This window comes from Ostrinia nubilalis, chromosome Z (genome assembly GCF_963855985.1).
Source record: "Ostrinia nubilalis chromosome Z, ilOstNubi1.1, whole genome shotgun sequence".
Taxonomy (NCBI): domain Eukaryota; kingdom Metazoa; phylum Arthropoda; class Insecta; order Lepidoptera; family Crambidae; genus Ostrinia; species Ostrinia nubilalis.
This window is the reverse complement of record NC_087119.1, coordinates 8,409,203-8,427,569: the sequence shown is the minus strand read 5'-3', so window position 1 is coordinate 8,427,569 and position 18,367 is coordinate 8,409,203. Positions and strand designations below refer to the sequence as shown.

The 18,367-nt window shown below is 40.3% G+C and overlaps 1 protein-coding gene across 1 annotated transcript; it reads left to right on the top strand.

Moving 5' to 3' along the window:
* Positions 1-3,204: 3,204 nt before the first annotated feature.
* On the top strand, positions 3,205-16,152 carry LOC135086927 (uncharacterized). Its single transcript, XM_063981752.1, has 7 exons — positions 3,205-3,230; positions 3,298-3,442; positions 3,903-3,988; positions 4,740-4,910; positions 5,329-5,613; positions 6,740-6,862; positions 15,084-16,152. Exons 1-7 carry the CDS (start codon positions 3,205-3,207, stop codon positions 15,184-15,186), a joined length of 939 nt encoding a protein of 312 aa, XP_063837822.1. The 3' UTR covers positions 15,187-16,152.
* Positions 16,153-18,367: the final 2,215 nt, after the last annotated feature.

Below are 18,367 nucleotides of genomic sequence, written 5' to 3'. Positions count from 1 at the left end.
CATAATCATTCAATATTTGGAACGTTCGATCATTTGTTATTCGATATGGTGGAGTTAACTCCCTGGCCAGGGGTAGGGCCAGGACCCCCCGGGCAAGGCAAGGGTGTGGTAGCGGTAGACGAAGAGTGAAAGGTTCCATGTGGCCGTACCTACACTGGCCGTCTCCACTCCCCATCGACCAATAGGTGATTCCCAACGTTAAAGAAAAACCCTAAAAAGATAGAGTGGAGAGGTGGCAATACTTACTGGGCCAGTACTTACTGGCAGATCTAACAAGTTTTTTCCACAATGACTGGTCCTGTGCTGCCCGCATCCAGATATTTCATATCTCGCGACCTTCATCAGGTCGTCGGTCCATATAGTGTAAGGCCTGCTTACACTACGTCTTTCGGCTTGTGGTCGGCAATCGAGAATTTTTCTCTTTTTCCATCAGTTCTGAGCTACGAGCCACTGCCTTAAGATTGGTAAAAATGCGGGCTCTGCCGGTTACTTTGGTTTTCTTGCGGATCTCCTCAATTTTTGATTCGATTTAATTACGAGTAACTGAGTAGAAAATGTAGGCATACAAATAACTAAACCTCAATAATTTAGTTTTATTTCCATCCTTCGTAGAGTTTCAATTTAAATAAATCAGCCTCATGGATTTATCACCGTAGAGAAGTAAAATAAAATTTAAATATCGAATAAAATAAATGACAATTGACTTTTCCCTTACCTTCCGACCGTGAAGTATGATTTATATTATGTAGTCACTGTTGTTCATGTATTTTTAAAAATAGTGAATTAACCTTAACAGTTTTAAGTTGAAGAAGTGTTAAAATGGCTAACGCAGATTTTAGAAAGGATGTGACCATGCCTGTTCGCCCGAGGAGCGTTTATACCGCACATTCTTACAATCAGGTTATCTTTCCTTAAAGTAATCATACTATCCTTTATAATTAGGCACTAGGTCCACTAAATCTAAGGAGTTAGGAGAGTAGGGTAAAGATGACGAAGAGTATAGTCCACTTTGTGGTATGCTAAATGCTCGATTTAATATTTTTGACGGAAGTGTATGTTTATGGTCTCGCAATAGAACCTTTTATGTAGGCAGGTAGGTAGGTACCTAGTACTTGTAAATTAGTGCGATTCTGTAACAGCATTGCATCTGATGCTGTAGCGTAGACTCTACAATAAGTATCTCATCGTTTCGTTAAGATCGGTGCCCCCGTGTGCATTCGCAGCGCGAACCCCTTGTCTGACATAACTACCTACTGTCACATGACGTCATCCATGTCCGATTTATTAAAAAAAACTTCCCCGATTTCTGTAAACACCTTCTGACCAACATTTCTATTTCGAAATGTTCTGAGCCAACTCACTAGAAAACCGACTCCAAAAAACATACAAAAAGTAGAAAAATAATTACTAATTACTTATTTATTAGGACGAATTAATATTTATGTATACCATGATTGATACTTCTGGAGTCGGTGCCAAGATTATGAAACGTGTATAGTTTGCCTGCACCGACTCCAAAAGTATCAATCATGGTATACATAAATATTAATTCGTCCTAATAAATAAGTAATTAGTAATTATTTTTCTACTTTTTGTATGTTTTTTGGAGTCGGTTTTATTTTTTTTAATAAAAATTAACTTATTTCTTGCTTTTTAGTTAACTTATTATTGTACCACGTATTACCACTGAAGGTAGGCAGTACATTAAGACTATATTCTTCATGTCAAGTGTAAAATAATATTCCCTACAAAATACAGGTTACCATATAGGCAACCTAAAAAGACCTTAAACCGTCAGCCCACCTTAAAAACATGAAAAAATACAACTGTTGGTCTATTTGTACCTATAATATTTAAAGAATTATCCTCCAACTCCTAAGCGTTAAGGAGTTGTACCTACCATGACCAGTTCATTATGATGAGATGATGACTATCTAATGCTAACACTTGAATAACTTTAGAAACTATACTTATCTATAAAATTAAAAGAATTATCCTCCAACTCCTAAACATTAAGAAGTTTTACCTTCTATCATCAGCTCATCAATATGATATGATGATTTCCAGGAGCAAATACTTGAATAAGTTAAGAAAACATTTGAAAAACGATATACCTACGTGCCTATAAAATTTGGGGGTTGCCCTCGATTTCCCTAGGATCCCATCATCAGATCTTGACTTGGTGACAATGGGACCACCTCAGAAGTGTAACCTATCAAACAAAAAAAGAATTTCTAAAATCGGTCCACAATTGACGGAGTAATCGGTGAACATACATAGAAAAAAAAAAATACATACAGTCGAACATATAACCTCCTCCTTTTTTGAAGTCGGTTAAAAAAGAGCGATGTTTAGTAATTTCTTATGAGAATTGTTCATTCTTGCAATTTGGATAATTTTGCTTAATTGGGAATTATATTGATGACCCCCTTTTGCAAGAACTACGTCGTTAGTGGGTCAGTGTTTAAGAATATTAATACTTAATTTATTGATTGTATCATTTATAACTGCATTCACATTAAGTACCTCCTACCTAATATGATTGTGAAATATCGCTTACTTAATTATAAGTAGGTACCTACTTATGCAAGTCGGATGAAAATAGCATGGCGTAAAAACTGCCTCTATTTTGATTTCGTAATCGTCTCGCTATGTCCTTTAGCTAAGTAGCAAAACCATACTTAGTCTTATAAAAAAAACTCAAGATGTAGTACTTATGAAATGTAGGTAGACTACAACGTACGTATCGAAGTCAGCTGTCCCTTTACTTACACTGTCTTCAGGCATTGGTCTCACAATGGTCCCGAATCCATGGGCTAAAGATTTGAACTTCTGCAGGAGGAGTCTAACTTGTCCGCGTTCCAAGACTACAGCAAGTTCCTCGAAGGCGGCCTCGGACAGGCAGAACTCGTGGGCGCGGCCGGCTGGCAGCCCCCGTGGCGGGCTCCGCTGCAGCGCAAGGCACCTTTCTACCCCGGAGACGATATCTACCATGCCGACACCTGGAGGGAGCTTGAGGTACTTTTGGACCAGGTTTAAGACAGCCATTGTAGGAGTGTAACTTATCCGCGGTCCAAGACTACAGCAAGTTCCTCGAAGGCGGCCTCGGGCAGGTAGAACTCGTGGGCGCGGCCATCTGGCAGCCCCCGTGGAGGGCTCCGCTGCAGCGCTCGGCACCTTTCTACCCCGGAGACGATATCTACCATGCCGACACCTGACGGGAGCTTGAGGTACTTGTGGACCAGGTTTAAGACAGCCATTGTAGGAGTGTAACTTGTCCGCGATCCAAGACTACAGCAAGTTCCTCGAAGGCGGCTTCGGGCAGGCAGAACTCGTGGGCGCGGCCGGCTGGCAGCCCCCGTGGCGGGCTCCGCTGCAGCGCAAGGCACCTTTCTACCCCGGAGACGATATCTACCATGCCGACACCTGGAGGGAGCTTGAGGTACTTTTGGACCAGGTTTAAGACAGGTGCCATTGTAGGAATCTAACTTGTCCAAGACAAGCAAGTTCCTCGAAGGAGAAGGCGGTCTCGAACCGGTCTCTTGAGATGTGCAACGAAGATGAGTGGAGCGACGATGCGACGTGGGTGCTTCCACCTGAGATTTATGCCCGTACATACGGCATATAGCGATTTTTATTTTAGGTAGAGTCGCGATAAATTCATCATATTCGAAGAAATATCTAAAATTTCTCTACAGAACTCTGATTATGCTAACGTAGATTCTGCTTTTCTGTTCTGCTTTGCTTACTGTACTGTGCTTCTTGCTTTGCATTACACAAGACTCAGCAATATTTTTTCATCAATTAAGTAACCCCTAAAAATCAATCAGGGAAATAAATCATAACAGTCCCACTGTTATCATTTATTTCCCTGTGTCACTTGTTAACTGTTAATTTTGTAGGTCACGGACGTGGTGGGAGGCGCGGGATACAACGCCTCCGTTACCCCGCATGGTACTGTTTGCCTCCGACTCCGTGATAGGGTGAAGTGAGTGCACTTTATTAAAACCTCAGTGCTTCAAGAAGAAACTAACGCTTTCTCTTTTGGCTATTTAGGGCTGGGTTGCACCATCTTCTTTAACTTTAACAAACGTCAAAAATGTGTCAAACTCCACACAAAAACATCGGTTATCGTTACAGTTACGGTTAAAAAGCTAGATGGTGCAACTCGGTCTACCTAAGTGATTAAGTATGACGCCACCACTCAGCTATTTTGGCTATCCGAGTGATGTATCACACCATTGTAGATTGTTCTCTCACGAAAGCTGCAATGGCTTAAGTCGGCGGTGCTCTACCTAAACGACAATATCCTTACCTACATTTAGCACTACCATTAAACAAGTTATGATAAAAAATACATAGTTTACATAAGTAGTTAGCATGATGATTACTAATCGTAGTTAGTTAAATTTTCCAATTTAAGGACACACCAAGCCCGCTGTCAACCTGACGGTATTTCAAAAGAATTATGTCGATGACTTGTACCTACTGTCTTGACTTCTGAAATTGCAAAAGTCAGTTAGTTACGCCCGTATTCACAAAGATTACTATGAGGTCTCCAAGTGCGCGTGGAATCACAGGGTGACACACGAACCAATCACAGAGCTCTATTTAACACTGTGCGTTCGATTTGCGGCTTCACTTAAGCAAGCATCGTTTGTGAATACAGGCGTTGTTAACTGTGGGTTTGTTTGTCTAGCTATCTAGTTCTAGAGTCTAGACCGCATTGCATTTCGTAGGGTGGACATGACGATCGACGGCGCGGTGCGCGTCACCAACGCCAAGAACAACATTATCCTGGCGCTGTCCCGGTCGGGCGCCGCCGCCGCGCTCATCCACCCCAACGGCCGCGTCTACCACTACGGCTCCCGCGTCGAGATCCAAGCTCGCCACCAGCAGGGGAATAACAAGTTAGTGATCGTCGCAACAGAGCGAAGAAAACACGATATTCGTGGCTCGGATTCAACCCATGTCTGATGCACACAAGCACACAATTAGTCTTTAATTATAATTCTTATGTAAATTGACTGGAAGAATGTCTTCATAATGTATGTAGAGTCGCTTGGTCCATTAGCAACGACTTTACAAAGCGCCCATTAGCATGGCATCGCATAGTTACTTGCTTGTTTGTTTGCTATGAACAATCGCTAAGATGAACTATTAAGATATTTACTTTAAGGCACTCGAATATTACTAATTAGCCGAAATACGTACACACATATTTCGGTACGGACGGTATTAAAAAAATGAGAGCACACGCTCTTATTTTTGCAGGATCTATGAGACTATTCATGTGATAAATTCCACAAGCTGCCTTTCCACTTGCAGGTACGCAAAGATGTGGTACAAGGGCGTGTCGTTCACGGCCGAACAGTGCGCACTGGTGTACCTCGTGGACGCGGCGGGCACGCGCACCACCACCGACACCTTCCTCGACATGAGCCAGGACTTCACGCTCAACGTGTTCTACAACGAGTCGCGCCACGGCCCGTCATTCGTCAATGAAGCGCTGTCGCTGCTCCAGGCCGCTCAGTACTGGCTCACCGACGACGGCATCGATAACTGGATCATCAACAACGTGCGCGTCAGCCAGACTGCTGACGGACTTGTCAGGTAAGACTCTTTACTGAGTTTGCAGTGACGGTATTAAAAGCTGGATCATCAACAACGTGCTGGTCAGCCAGACTGCTGAAGGACTTGTCAGGTAAGACTCTTAAAGCGCTCTAGCTCTTCACTTCTCTACGGGCTGCGCAGTACTGAGTTTGCAGCGCGACGGTATTAAAAGCTGGATCATCAACAACGTGCTGGTCAGCCAGACTGCCGACGGACTTGTCAGGTGAGACACTAAGGCTATTACAGTGCTCTTTTAGCAAGAACATCAGTGGCTTCAATGAAGCGCTGTCGCTGCTGCAGGCCGCGCAGTAGGTACTGGCTCACCGACGACGGCATCGATAACTGGATCTTCAACAATGTGCGCGTCAGCCAGACTGCTGACGGATTTGTCAGGTAAGACTCTTAAAGCGCTCTAGGTCTTCACTTCTCTACGGGCTGCGCAGTACTAAGTTTGCAGCGACGCGCGACGGTTTGCAACCAAACTGTTGACCGATTTGTCAGGTGAGACGCACGAGGCTGCAACAGCGCTCTTGGACTTTCAGCAAGAACATCAGTGTTTCTTCAATGATGCTTCTTCAATCAAGACTGTCGACGGGCTTGTCAGGTGAGACACTGAGGCCAGGTGACAGTGCTCAAAGAATGTCTTTTTCAACAAAAACAATAGAAGAAACCAATCAAAAAGTAGAGTTTACTTTCATCAAATTACAATGAAGGATTCTTATCTTCTAACTAATAGGTAATGTAAATGTAATTTGTTTTTAATTCACCATATTACGTATTTTCACTAATATTTTACGTACCTACCTAATAAGGAATTAAAGGGCATTGACGATATGAGATTAGTCGTCTAATGCTTGTGCACAAAGCCTAGCTAGTAGCTAATCCTTCTAATAGTCTGATAAAGATACCATAAAAGCGTAAGGTAGGATTCTTTTCGAGCTAGAGAAAAGGCCTATTGTGAATGAATTGCTTTTATGGTTTAAGTAAGTTTGTGTCCAATAGCGCCATCATAAAGAAAATGGCTCCTGTCTAAGCGACACCGAATCCCCAATTTTAGCGTTCAACTCATGATAGAGAATTGAGTATACTAAAGTCTCGTTCATGGTTTTTATTACGCCACTCGCAGGATCCATCGCTGCAGCCACAAGTACCAGCTGCGCACGAGCCCCAGCAACGGGTCGGCGTCCATCACTAGCCCATTCCTGCACTGCACCGCCTCGCTTGGCCAGACACAACACCTTTTTGTGCGGTGAGTGTTGCACTAGTCCCCGCAGACTACAGAATTTATCGGCCGATAGTTTGGTCTAACTACTTCTAATTTAAATGAGGAATCGTCCGATACCAAATCCGTGTAATGTGCGAAATTTCATGCTGATTCACAAGTCTGTAGTCTGCGTGGACTCTTAATGCCACTTATGCCCGTTTTCACCATCAATCCCTAATTTTGAAACCCTATGAAAACAAAATTCCTGTTGAAATATTAGGAATTGATGGTGAAAACGGGCATTACTCTAGCAATAAGTCCATTATGTTTTTAATTGTAGTTTATACCTAGTTCGAAAGTTTAGATGAATGAATTTTACAATTGATAATATCTATCTTATTGCCTATCTTATAACTCTATTGCGAATAGTTAAAAGTAGAACCTAAAAATTCTAGTACGTGATGACTACTTACCTATGCACTAAATTCAACCTAAACGGTGCTACGAGCACAGGCTGGTTTAGAAGCTGAGCTTCCATTCATTAGAATAATTGCATTGCACCGCAACAGACACGGGAAGTTCTGGGCATGCTAGTGCATTAGCATGATTGCGAGCGGAAGAAACTTTTCGCGGCAAATTGCTTCAAATTGTAATTAACTTTCAACTTGCAATATTCAGACTAAAATAGGTCAGCACTCATTCCTTCCTTACTTAGTGCCCTGCTGGAGATCGTGGCATCGTTTCAATTGCTCAATAGCACAGTCAAGATAATACCACATAATGATAATACTAGCTTTTTTCTCTGATTATAAGACCAGCTACCCTCGTGCACTTTATCCAACTGTTTGAGTAGTTATTTTAGTCCAATTGATTTTCATCGTATTTTTCAGACTCTAGTCTTTCTTTCCTACATTACCTCGTCAGTTGGTCACTATCATTCCTCAAAATTGTGGTTGCTTCAGTGACAACAGGATCCTATGACCCCATTTTTCTTTAACACTACTTAATAAAATAAATCTCACTTACGTAAACGCTCAATCATTCGAGAAACTCCAAAAGCCTTCTGGCTTTTTCCCAAAATATACCTCGGCTAAAAGTCCACTTTATGGCGTAGCCAATCTCCAATAAGATTTGTCGATACTTCACACTTGGAAACTTTTGTTGATTAGCTTACAGTCCGCACGAAGTAATTGTTTATTTATGCTTTTGAGAATAGCTCTTAATATTTTCCTGTCAAGGTTTTATTTGGCTGGAAAGTTGTTAAAACTCACTATTATTTTATTTCCACGTTTCGTACGAGGGGCTAACGGGAGTATTAGTAATTTGTGTAATAACAAATTCTTCAAAACAAATCTTTTAAAAAGAAAAAAAAAAAAAAAAAAAAAAAAACATATACCATAAATGTGACTTGAAAAAAGACCTCACTTTGGGCTCACCTCTGGGATCAATTAGACCAAATTTTATGGTTATAAAACCAAATAATGATCACACGTGTCCTCTATAACAGATGGATAGCGATTAATCCCAACTTAACAGTTTTATAGCCATAAAAGTTGGCTCTGGATCCTTCTAAAGAAACATTTTTGGGGTAAAAACTAGAGATGAAACGGATAGTTGTTTGGCCGGATACCGGATACCGGATATCCGGCCAGCTGCTAGGCCGGATAGCCGGATATCCGGCGGCCGGATAGTTGGCCAATTGTCTCGTTGCATGTCGTGACTTCGAACGCGATCAGTGGGTCTATTAGTAAACTAGACTAGTCACACTTTTCGAAAATCAAATCCGTCCGAATAGAATGTCAGATTTTGCCACTTGTCTAGCCATCGTGAGTGTGTGATTGAATAGCGAAAATTAAATTAGTTTACTTGCTGCGTAATCTGACTGAACTGCATCATGTCATCAGATCATCAGTGAAAAAAAGATCGCCTATTTTATTTGGTAATATTATATCGACATTAACAGATATTTACTATTTATGTATTCGTCATTAGAGTGCATAGCCCAGAAAAGAAATTAGTTTTTAGAAAGGCTTTAAATATCTGTTAACTGCCGGAAGACCCAAGAGATGCGATCTGGTGTGAGAAATTGCACGCCATTACGGATTGGTGCAGAGGATGTGGCACGAGTCTACAATTTCACCTACCTCGGGAGCGTCGTGTCAGAAACTGGAGGTACCGAAGAGGACATCACTTCGCGCATTGCCAAGGCCAGAGCTACCTTCGCACAACTTCGCCCCATATGGCAGTCACGGAAATTGACCCGAAGGGTCAAGATCAAAATATTCGGGTCCAACGTTAAATCCATTCTGCTCTATGGGTGTGAAACGTGGAAGGTCACCAAGGTTATCTCGCACCAGCTGCAGGTCTTCATCAACCGCTGCCTTCGCCGAATTCTCGGCATATACTGGCCCGAGAAAATCTCCAACGTCGAGCTATTGGAACGCTGCCACGAAATTCCGATCGACCAGCAGATCAAGCGCCGCAAGTGGAACTGGATTGGCCACACTCTCCGAAGGGACCCCGATCACATCCCTAAGCAGGCTCTGGATTGGAATCCCCAAGGAAAACGCAAACGTGGTCGACCCGGGCAAACTTGGCGGCGCACTGTAGCGGACGAGGCGAAGAAGATCGGCAAGACCTGGAGCGAGATCAAGCGAGAAGCTCAAGACCGAACGAGATGGAGGACTGTTGTGGACGCCCTCTGCCCCATCTAGGGGACATAGGACCATAAGAAAAGAAGAAGAAATATCTGTTAATGTCGAAATATTGCCAAATAAAAAAGGCGATCTTTTTTTCACTGATGGTCTGATGACATGATGCACGCAGTTCAGTCAGATTACGCAGCAAATAAAGTAATTTAATTTTCGCTATTCAATCACACACTCACGATAGCAACCGAAATCGCCCGAATTGATCTGCCCCCTAGACAAGTGGGAAAATCTGACATTCTATTCGGACGGATCCGATTTTAGAAAAGTGTGACTAGTCTAGTCTACTAATAGACTCACTGATCGCGTTCGAAGCACCTGTGCGGCGCTAAACTCGTCACGACATGCAACGAGACAATGGGCCAACTATCCGGCCGCCGGATATCCGGCTATCCGGCCTTGCAGCTGGCCGGATATCCGGTATCCGGCCAAACAACTATCCGTTTCATCTCTAGACATTTACCTCAAAGATTAATGCATTTCATTTTATTAATAGGAAATTGTAGTAGTTTTTTAATATCCGGTATCCGGCCGGATAGTGAGTTACTATCCGGTATCCAGCCGGATAGTAAATTTAGGCCGGATATCCGGCCTACCGGATAGTTACCGGATATCCGTTTCATCTCTAGTGGGCATTTCTACGGGGACGACCGATCGACCTACTGGGGCGAAAAAAGTACCTTTAAAATTGAAGTACGGACTTGAAAAAAATCACACGTATTTATAGGACTCTTGACTTGATGGAGAGCATATTTAGAAGACCGCCAGGTTTTACATCTCGCCTTGAAAAAATCCGAAAGTTCAAAAACGGGCGAAATTTGGCCTAAAATGGAGTGTCCGGTTTCCAGAATTTACTCGTTTTTGCTTCATAACTTTTGAAATAATAACTTCCCCATTATGAAACCCACATTCACAGAACAAGGGATAGTTAATAAAGCTATATAAATGAGTTTCTTTATTGCAAGTCCTTGGGTTTTAATACAGTAACACATTTAAATTTTGTCCGACGTGTGTGCCTCAATGAGGATCAGTACTGTTGTAGAAAATTCAATAAAACTAGTATCTACGTTAATCTTTAAGACATAAGAAAGATATATCTTTTTGAATTATCCAAATCGGACCATTACTTACGAAGATATTAAGTAATAAACATAGGCCGTTTTTGCCGCTAAAAGTCAACGTACGCAGGGCCGCGTGACGTCATTATATCCGAATCGAGCGCAGCCGGCGTACTATTGGGATGGAAAATATTTTTTTCCAGCTAAACTATCAGTTTTAGAAAAAAACTTTTAATGACATTTATTCATCAAAATAAAGTAACCTATCGACCAGTAATTTTTAAAAATAAAAAAATTGTTAAAAATAAGTATCGCTATGTCCAAAAACCACATTTTCATAGGATTCGATGCAATGCGGAGACGCGGTTGGGGTGAGTGTAACTTAATTATTGTTTGTATTGAACATAATATTAATAATAATAATAATAATAATAATAATAATAAATTTTCTTTCTTCGAGGTTTAATAAAACTTAACAATAAATAATAATAATAAATATCCTTAGACATTTTACACTGCGCTTCTAGTCCCAAACTAAGCAAAGCTTGTACTATGGGTACTAGACAACGGATATAAACATAGGTACTTAAATACTTTTTTTTGTAAATACATACTTATTATACATAGAAAACACCCAGTCCAATACAAACAAATATGTTCATGCACACAAATGTTTGTACTGTGCGGGAATCGAACCCGCTACCTCCGGAATAGTAGTCCGTTTCGAACCACTACACCAAACGGCCGACAATAATACATAATATGATGCTAATACCCAGTTTCTGGCCTGGGGGGGGGGGGATAAGTCATACCCAGCTTATAGCCTGGGGGAGGGGCAAGCCTTACCCAGCTTCTAGCCTTGGTGTGGGAGGGGGGGAGAGGCAAGTCATACCCAGTTTCTGGCCTGGGGGGGGGGGGGGGGTAAGTCATACCTAGCTTATGCTCATGGACTGGGGGAAGGGGCTAGCCTTACCCAGCTTCTGGCCTGGGGGAGGGGGGGGGTCAAGTCATAACCAGTTTCTATGGGCTGGGGGGAGGGGCTAGCCTTACCCAGCTTCTGGCCTGGGGGGGGGGGGTCAAGTCATACCCAGTTTCTGGCCTGGGGGGGGGGGGGGGGGTAAGTCATACCTAGCTTATGCTCATGGGCTGGGGGGAGGGGCTAGCCTTACCCAACTTCTGGCCTGTGGGGAGGGGGGGGGTCAAGTCATACCCAGTTTCGGGCCTGGGGGGGGGGGGTAAATCATACCCAACTTCTGGCCGAGGGGGAAGTCATGCCCAGCTTATGACCTGGGCAGAGGAGGGGGGCGGGGGAGTCATACCCAGCTTCTAGGCTAAGATTAAAAAGATTTCCAGGAGGGAGCAGCTGTCCTTTCCTGCAGCAGCTGGCCCGCCCATGGGAACGGCGAATAGGTAGGTAGGTAGGTACGTAGGTTTAACTCAGAAAAACTAAATAACAGGTAGGTGTTGCGTGTACATCGAAATGATCTTCATAACAATGTCTTGTAGCCTAGGCAGAGTGTATCTGCCTCAGCTATACCTTATTAATAGAAGTAAATAAATAAATACTTATACATTTTTATATTTTACTTAGAAGAAGATATGACTCTAACAACACTTATGAACACTTTATTTGAATAAATCGCCAAATATACCACCGCGGAGACCCCAATCACGTCTCTGCGTTCCATTGAATCGTATGAGCGTATGGATTTTTTGCGTTATTTTTCACAATTTCTATTTTTAAAAATTACTTATCGATAGCTTACTTTATTTTGATGAATAAATGTCATTACAAGTTTTTCTCTAAAACTGATAGTTTGGCTAGAAAAAAATATTTTCTATCCACGCAGTACGCCGGCAGCGTTCGGATCGGATATAATGACGTCATCGTCCCCGCGCCGGGCGGTCAGTGAATTTTTTTAGTAATTTGGCCATAACTTCGTCAATTTTTGTCGTAGAACAAAAATTTTTGGACTGTGTATTAAGGATTTCTTAGCCCTATAAATCTGCATTCACAGCTAAAAATCGAAATGATCCTCATTCCGTGATTTTTACTTTTGTGCTCCTATATCACTAACAACGCACAATACGAACACCCACGCCTGATTCCCATAAACTAGCAGTTGCACTCGAGTGGTGGAGCAGTATAAAAGAGGGATTAGTCGCTTTGAGGAGCATTTTTCAGAGGTTTGAAATCACTCAGAATTTTTGGTCACTGGTCATTTCTCAAACCGGTGTGCGACATTAATAATGTTCATGAAGTATTAAACGAGATTACTGCTGAATTAATTAAGTATTTAACTGATATCTGCCATTACGTTTGGTAGAAATCGTTGTAATTTATAATATTTTCGAGTAATTTGATGAAATGTGACTTTTCCTCAATTCCGTGGATCTCAATTCCGCGGAATATGGGGCATCGAATTGAGAAAACACGTACACCGAATTGATATTAAATGAAAATAGATACTTTTATTGTGCTATAAATTGTTTGTGTAACTTAATAATGAAATCAATATAGCATAATAATAGGGTGAACTACCAATCATTGGACCGTACCAGTCATTGGACAGAAGACAATAAAACTAATTTTTTGAGGTTTCATTAAAAAAATACACTGCTATTGCTATCTTATTAAAATAATTCTTCCAGGTTCTTCCCTCAACCTTCACCAGATCGTCGGTCTACCTAGTGGGGGCCTGCTCACTTGTCCGTGGTTTCCACTCGACAACTTTTCAGTCCCAACAGACATTATCTGTTCGAGCTATGTGCCCCGCCCACTGCTACTTGATTTATGCAATTTTACGGGCTATGCCGGTCACTTAGGTTCTCTTGCCGATATTCACATTTCTGATTCTTATTAGGCTCATAGTAAGCGAACAAGTTTCACATCCATACACCATCACTGGCAACACACACTGGTAGAAGACTTTTGTCTTAAGACGCTGCGGTATTTCAGACGTAATAGCGAAGCTTCCCGATCGATGCTTAGCTGAGTTGAATTCAGCGATAGACCTCTTTCTCAAAGTTGGACCTAACTATCTGGACTCTTGTCCCAGGTATACACAATTGTCAACAACTTCGAGTGTAGTGTCCAACCTTCAGAGAAGTGGGTGCAACACGGGCATTTGACATGATTTTTGTCTTGTCCATGTTCATTTTGAGACCCACTTGTTGAAAGGCTCTACGGAGGCCATGACTCCGATATCATCCCCGATATCGCGACTCCCTGGTCTTCTGTATAATCTGCCGTAGCGTGCCTGTGTGTGTACCATAATACTAAAGCCTTTTCGGAAACAAGCTTGTTCGGAAGACTGGAAGTCGTCGAGTCTGCGAGCGAGATGATTCGTAAGGACTCTCGAAAACAGCTTGTAAACACGCCTCATAAGTGAGATGAATCTATAATGCTATCACCACACTTCTGTGCCATGCCGGAGGCGTTTTTTCTTCGAGAATGACGGAATTGAACTGCTTCTGTAGAGCCTTTAGTACCGGCGAAGCTCAGCTATAATGCCGTAACACCTGGTGCTTTGTTGTATTTCAGCTATTTGAGTGCCATTTTAATCGTGTACAAACTGACGTCCGATATAATATCTTCGGTATAGTGTCAGGTCAATCTAGCTCTTGGGTTTTGCAATATTTGTTTGTTTAAGGTTAAGAATAAATAAACAAAGAGACCCTGTATTATGTATTTATTTGTTTTATTTAAATAAAATTAAAATAATATATAAAAATTAAGAATTTATTATAGTTCCTTATTAAAAAATTTAACATATTGATTAGGATTTTTGTTTTATTCCATTGGTATTTCAGACACATAAACCTAAAATGAACCATCTAACTAATAGAACAGCAATCAGATTCTGATATCAAAACGTTTTAAGTATTTATTATTGAAATACATTGGGTATTTCTTCATAATGTCATCAATTCTAAGTTTACGGAGCGATTTTTATATTTGGAGATTCATTTCTCAATTCCGTGATTCATTTTCTCAATTCGGTGCTCTCTCAATTCGATGCTTAACATTTCTCATAAACCACTTCACAATATTTAGTGACAATGCTATTTTTACATTCAGAATGGAGTAACATTTATTTTTTTGTATTGAAACTACTTAAAAAACTAAATATAAATTTTAGCACCGAATTGAGAAAAAATAAACCGTACCTACAGTAGAAATGCCCTAGTAAAAACCTTTCCTATAATGAAATGAAGTTTAGAACTAGGCTTTTGAATGGTACCAATATTGGTGTGAAATGGCGATTTATTTGCTGTCGAGTGTATTTGCGGGAATCAAAGAGCAAGTTTATCTTATTGGTTGAATAATAAAATAGGCTTTCTCTACTTACCTACACTTTTCTCATTAATCACTCCGATTAGTGAAAATTGCATGAAAATCCGTTCAGTACTTTTGGAGTTTATCGGGAACGGACAGACAGACGCGGTGGAGAGCTTTTAAAATATTATGTAGTGATTAGTGTTTATTCTGTCGAACAGCCGCGGCGAGAGGCGGATGCACTTTGACGGCAACTCCTTCATCGTCCGCAACGCCGGCCACTCGGCCGGCTTCGACGACAAGAACCAACTCAAGGTGTACTAGCAACCCCACGCCAACAGCCGCTGACAACTCGACTGACTGGAATGTTGTACAGAACTCTTAGCCCGCACACAACACGATGGTTTCTTCTATTTTATTTACTTTAGATGTACGAAACACGTGGACAAGTCGCTTTCAAAGTTTCCGGTGAATTAGTCGTTATTTTTAATCAGCGCCAGTGTGTAAAGCTTACCCGAGTTTTTGATTATTTATTTCTAATCGCATTTTTGGTGGCACTGCCAAGCTCGCCTCAACGAAGACTTGTCGCTCGAGTCATAGTAATTAAGATTACAGTTTCATGATTAAGTGTTAGATCATCGTCTCATGATGTGCGTACTGACTTACTCTAACGGTATTTTATTTTTATAGCTTTTTGTATACGTTTTCTTTTTCTTTAATAATATAATAGTCTTGGATCAACGCTTTTGAGTATTAGAAAAAGTTAAAATACTCACACCTTTCAGCCCTTATCAGGCTACGCCTTTGCCCGTAGCCGTTACCCTACTTTGCAACTCTAATTACCGCTTATTGAAAGCAGTGTTTTTCTTCGCCTGTTTTTATTATTTTATACTCGTTGATTTTGTATTTTTACGCATTTTATACAAACCGTGCGTCGAAGGCTGAAATACCATAACGATTCAAATTAAAATTTGCACCTAATTAATTAGGTGTCTAACAAGAATGTTAAAAAATTGCCAATCGATGCATTGATTGATAACAGTTTAACAGCAAAATGATCGAAGATTTCACATTACAGTAACTTAATGACACCTCTTTTTAACATATTTTGAAAGTATCAATTATTTACTTATTACCTTACGCATAGAGGAGTAAAGCTTGGCAGTATTTCAAATAAAGATTTATTAATAAGAATTAGGAAAACTCGACTTGTCCTATATGTTTCAAAATGTATGAAAACTTCAAGTATATAACTTTATTATGAAATAATAAAGCCTTTTTCTCTTCATACGATTGTCTTATTTATTTATTTGCAATAGGTATACAAACAGCTTACACTCTAGGCTTAAAAATTGTAAAGAGGAAAAAGTAGGTACTAATTTTTAGCAGACTTCGTATAAGTTAGCAGACCTTCATTGGTAGGCTAGATTATCAGATTGTTTAATTATTTTAGTTTACCTATTTAAATTTTCGAACGGTTTTAGGCTAACCAGAAGTTAACGGAAAGTTAGGTTTTCGGAGATTGACTTGCACCATCCTGCTTTAGTTTTAACAAACGTCAAAAATCTGTCAAACTCCATACAAAGAACAACCACCTCGGTTATCGTCATAGTTACGGTCAATAGGTAACTCGGCCTTAGGTTTTCAGTTTGTAAGTTTTCGGAAAGATTTAGGTTTTCGGAAATTTTTAGGTAAAAACGGAAATTAGGTTATCGGAAAGTTAGGTTCGCGAAAAGTTAACTTTCGTAAAGTTAGGTTTTCAGATATTTTTGAAAGGCGGTCTAGGATTTCGCCCGCTTTCCTCGTGGCCAAACTAAAATGCCAATTTGGCCACGAGGAAACTTAATTCCTCGTAGCCAAACCATAGTCATAGTTTATCATCCGCCTGTATGGAAAAAGACTCTTTTACACCATACATACTAACGAGTCTATTTAACCAGCTGTGCCCGCGACTTCGTGGAAATCAAATCGTAATTTTTCCCATGTCTTCTCACCGTTTAAGCTCTCTCTGGACTACGACAATCATTTTCAAAACCAAAATAATAGTCCAGTCATTTAAGCTTAAATTAGGTAAGAATCTCGGAATTCGAGATACCCAGCTGTAAGTCTGTAAATACTTGTATATTGACACCCTAAAAGTTGTCTCAAAACCTACAATCATATGGTAGGGTGTAAGCAACTATTAAATTTTAAGGTCAAAGGTCACAAAAATCGTTTTTTTTTGCGCTTTTTTTGGAAATATCTCATTTCCTATGGGTTTTTTGCTATTTGTATTTATTATCAATATTGTAGAATACAAAATTCTCTACAAATTTTGTTCAAAAAAATTTTTTATACGGTGAACCGTTTTCGAGATAGAGGGCGGCCGCTAGTACTTATAATAAATCTGTAGAGAGGTCAATTCTGTACATGAAATATATTTTCAAAATAACTATCAGGGGGTGATTAGTCATCGATACTGATGCCAAAAATGCAATCAGTAAAATTTTTGTCTGTCTGTCTGTCCGTCTGTATGTTCCTTATAGAAACAAAAACTACTCGACGGATTTTAACGAAACTTGGTACAATTATTCTTCATACTCCTGGGCAGGTTATAGTATACTTAAGAATTCCCACGGGAACAGGAATTAGCGGGAAAATCCTTTTGTATGAAAAATCTAAACGCTTAACGGAAGTTAGACGCTTGAAATTTGGCATGTAGGTACCTTAGGCCCAGTTTTTATGTGCATGTGGATTGAGTGATCCTTGCTTCAATCTTAACAAAAATCGAGGAAGTTTTACTTAAAATATGTTAAAACATTGCGATGAAGTTTAAAAATTTGTTAAACCTAAGAAAAAAATGTTATGGCCAATAAATAGGAGCACTCATACCGCACGCTTTAAGAAAACGTCAACATGTTAATTTCTGAAAATAAAGCCTTTCCACTTCTTTTTATAGTATAGAAAAATTGTTAAGAATATGTTAAAACTATTAACAAATTCAGAAATTCCTTGCACGTCCCGTTCCAAAGTTATGACGATTATTTAGGATCACTCACACCGCACACGGGCCGTATGAGTGCTCTTCAAAATAATGACTTTTTATTAATAAATACGTTTTATTTCTGTTGGGAAATGTGTGCAAACTGACGAGCGAATTTGTTAAAGAATAAGTGTGACAAAACTTAAAAGCTGAAGGAAGAAATTAACCTTTATTCTTTCCTCCAATATGCCGTGTGAGTGATCCTTACTTTTACCTCTATCTGCTCATTATGTAGTTCGTAGGCAGACTGAGATAGTATCTAAAATTGTTAATTGTTTTTAACAATTATTTGGCATATATTTTGATTTTATTAAGGTCATAGTTTAAGAAATATCAGGCTTAGATGATTCCTAAAGGAAAATGTTGATTAGGGTACGTATGATTTTTTATTTTGAGAGACTGTTACGATTCATCAGAAGTTTTCCTAAGGACGTTTTATCAAAAATAATCCTAAAGGAATTATTTGAAAAAATCTGCTACTAG

Coding starts and splice junctions, on each gene's coding strand:
- LOC135086927 (XM_063981752.1), top strand. CDS start 3,205: ATGCCGACACCTGACGGGAGCTTGAG. Junction 5,614..6,739: donor ACTGCTGACGGACTTGTCAG/GTAAGACTCTTT, acceptor CGCCACTCGCAG/GATCCATCGCTGCAGCCACA. Junction 6,863..15,083: donor ACACAACACCTTTTTGTGCG/GTGAGTGTTGCA, acceptor TCTGTCGAACAG/CCGCGGCGAGAGGCGGATGC.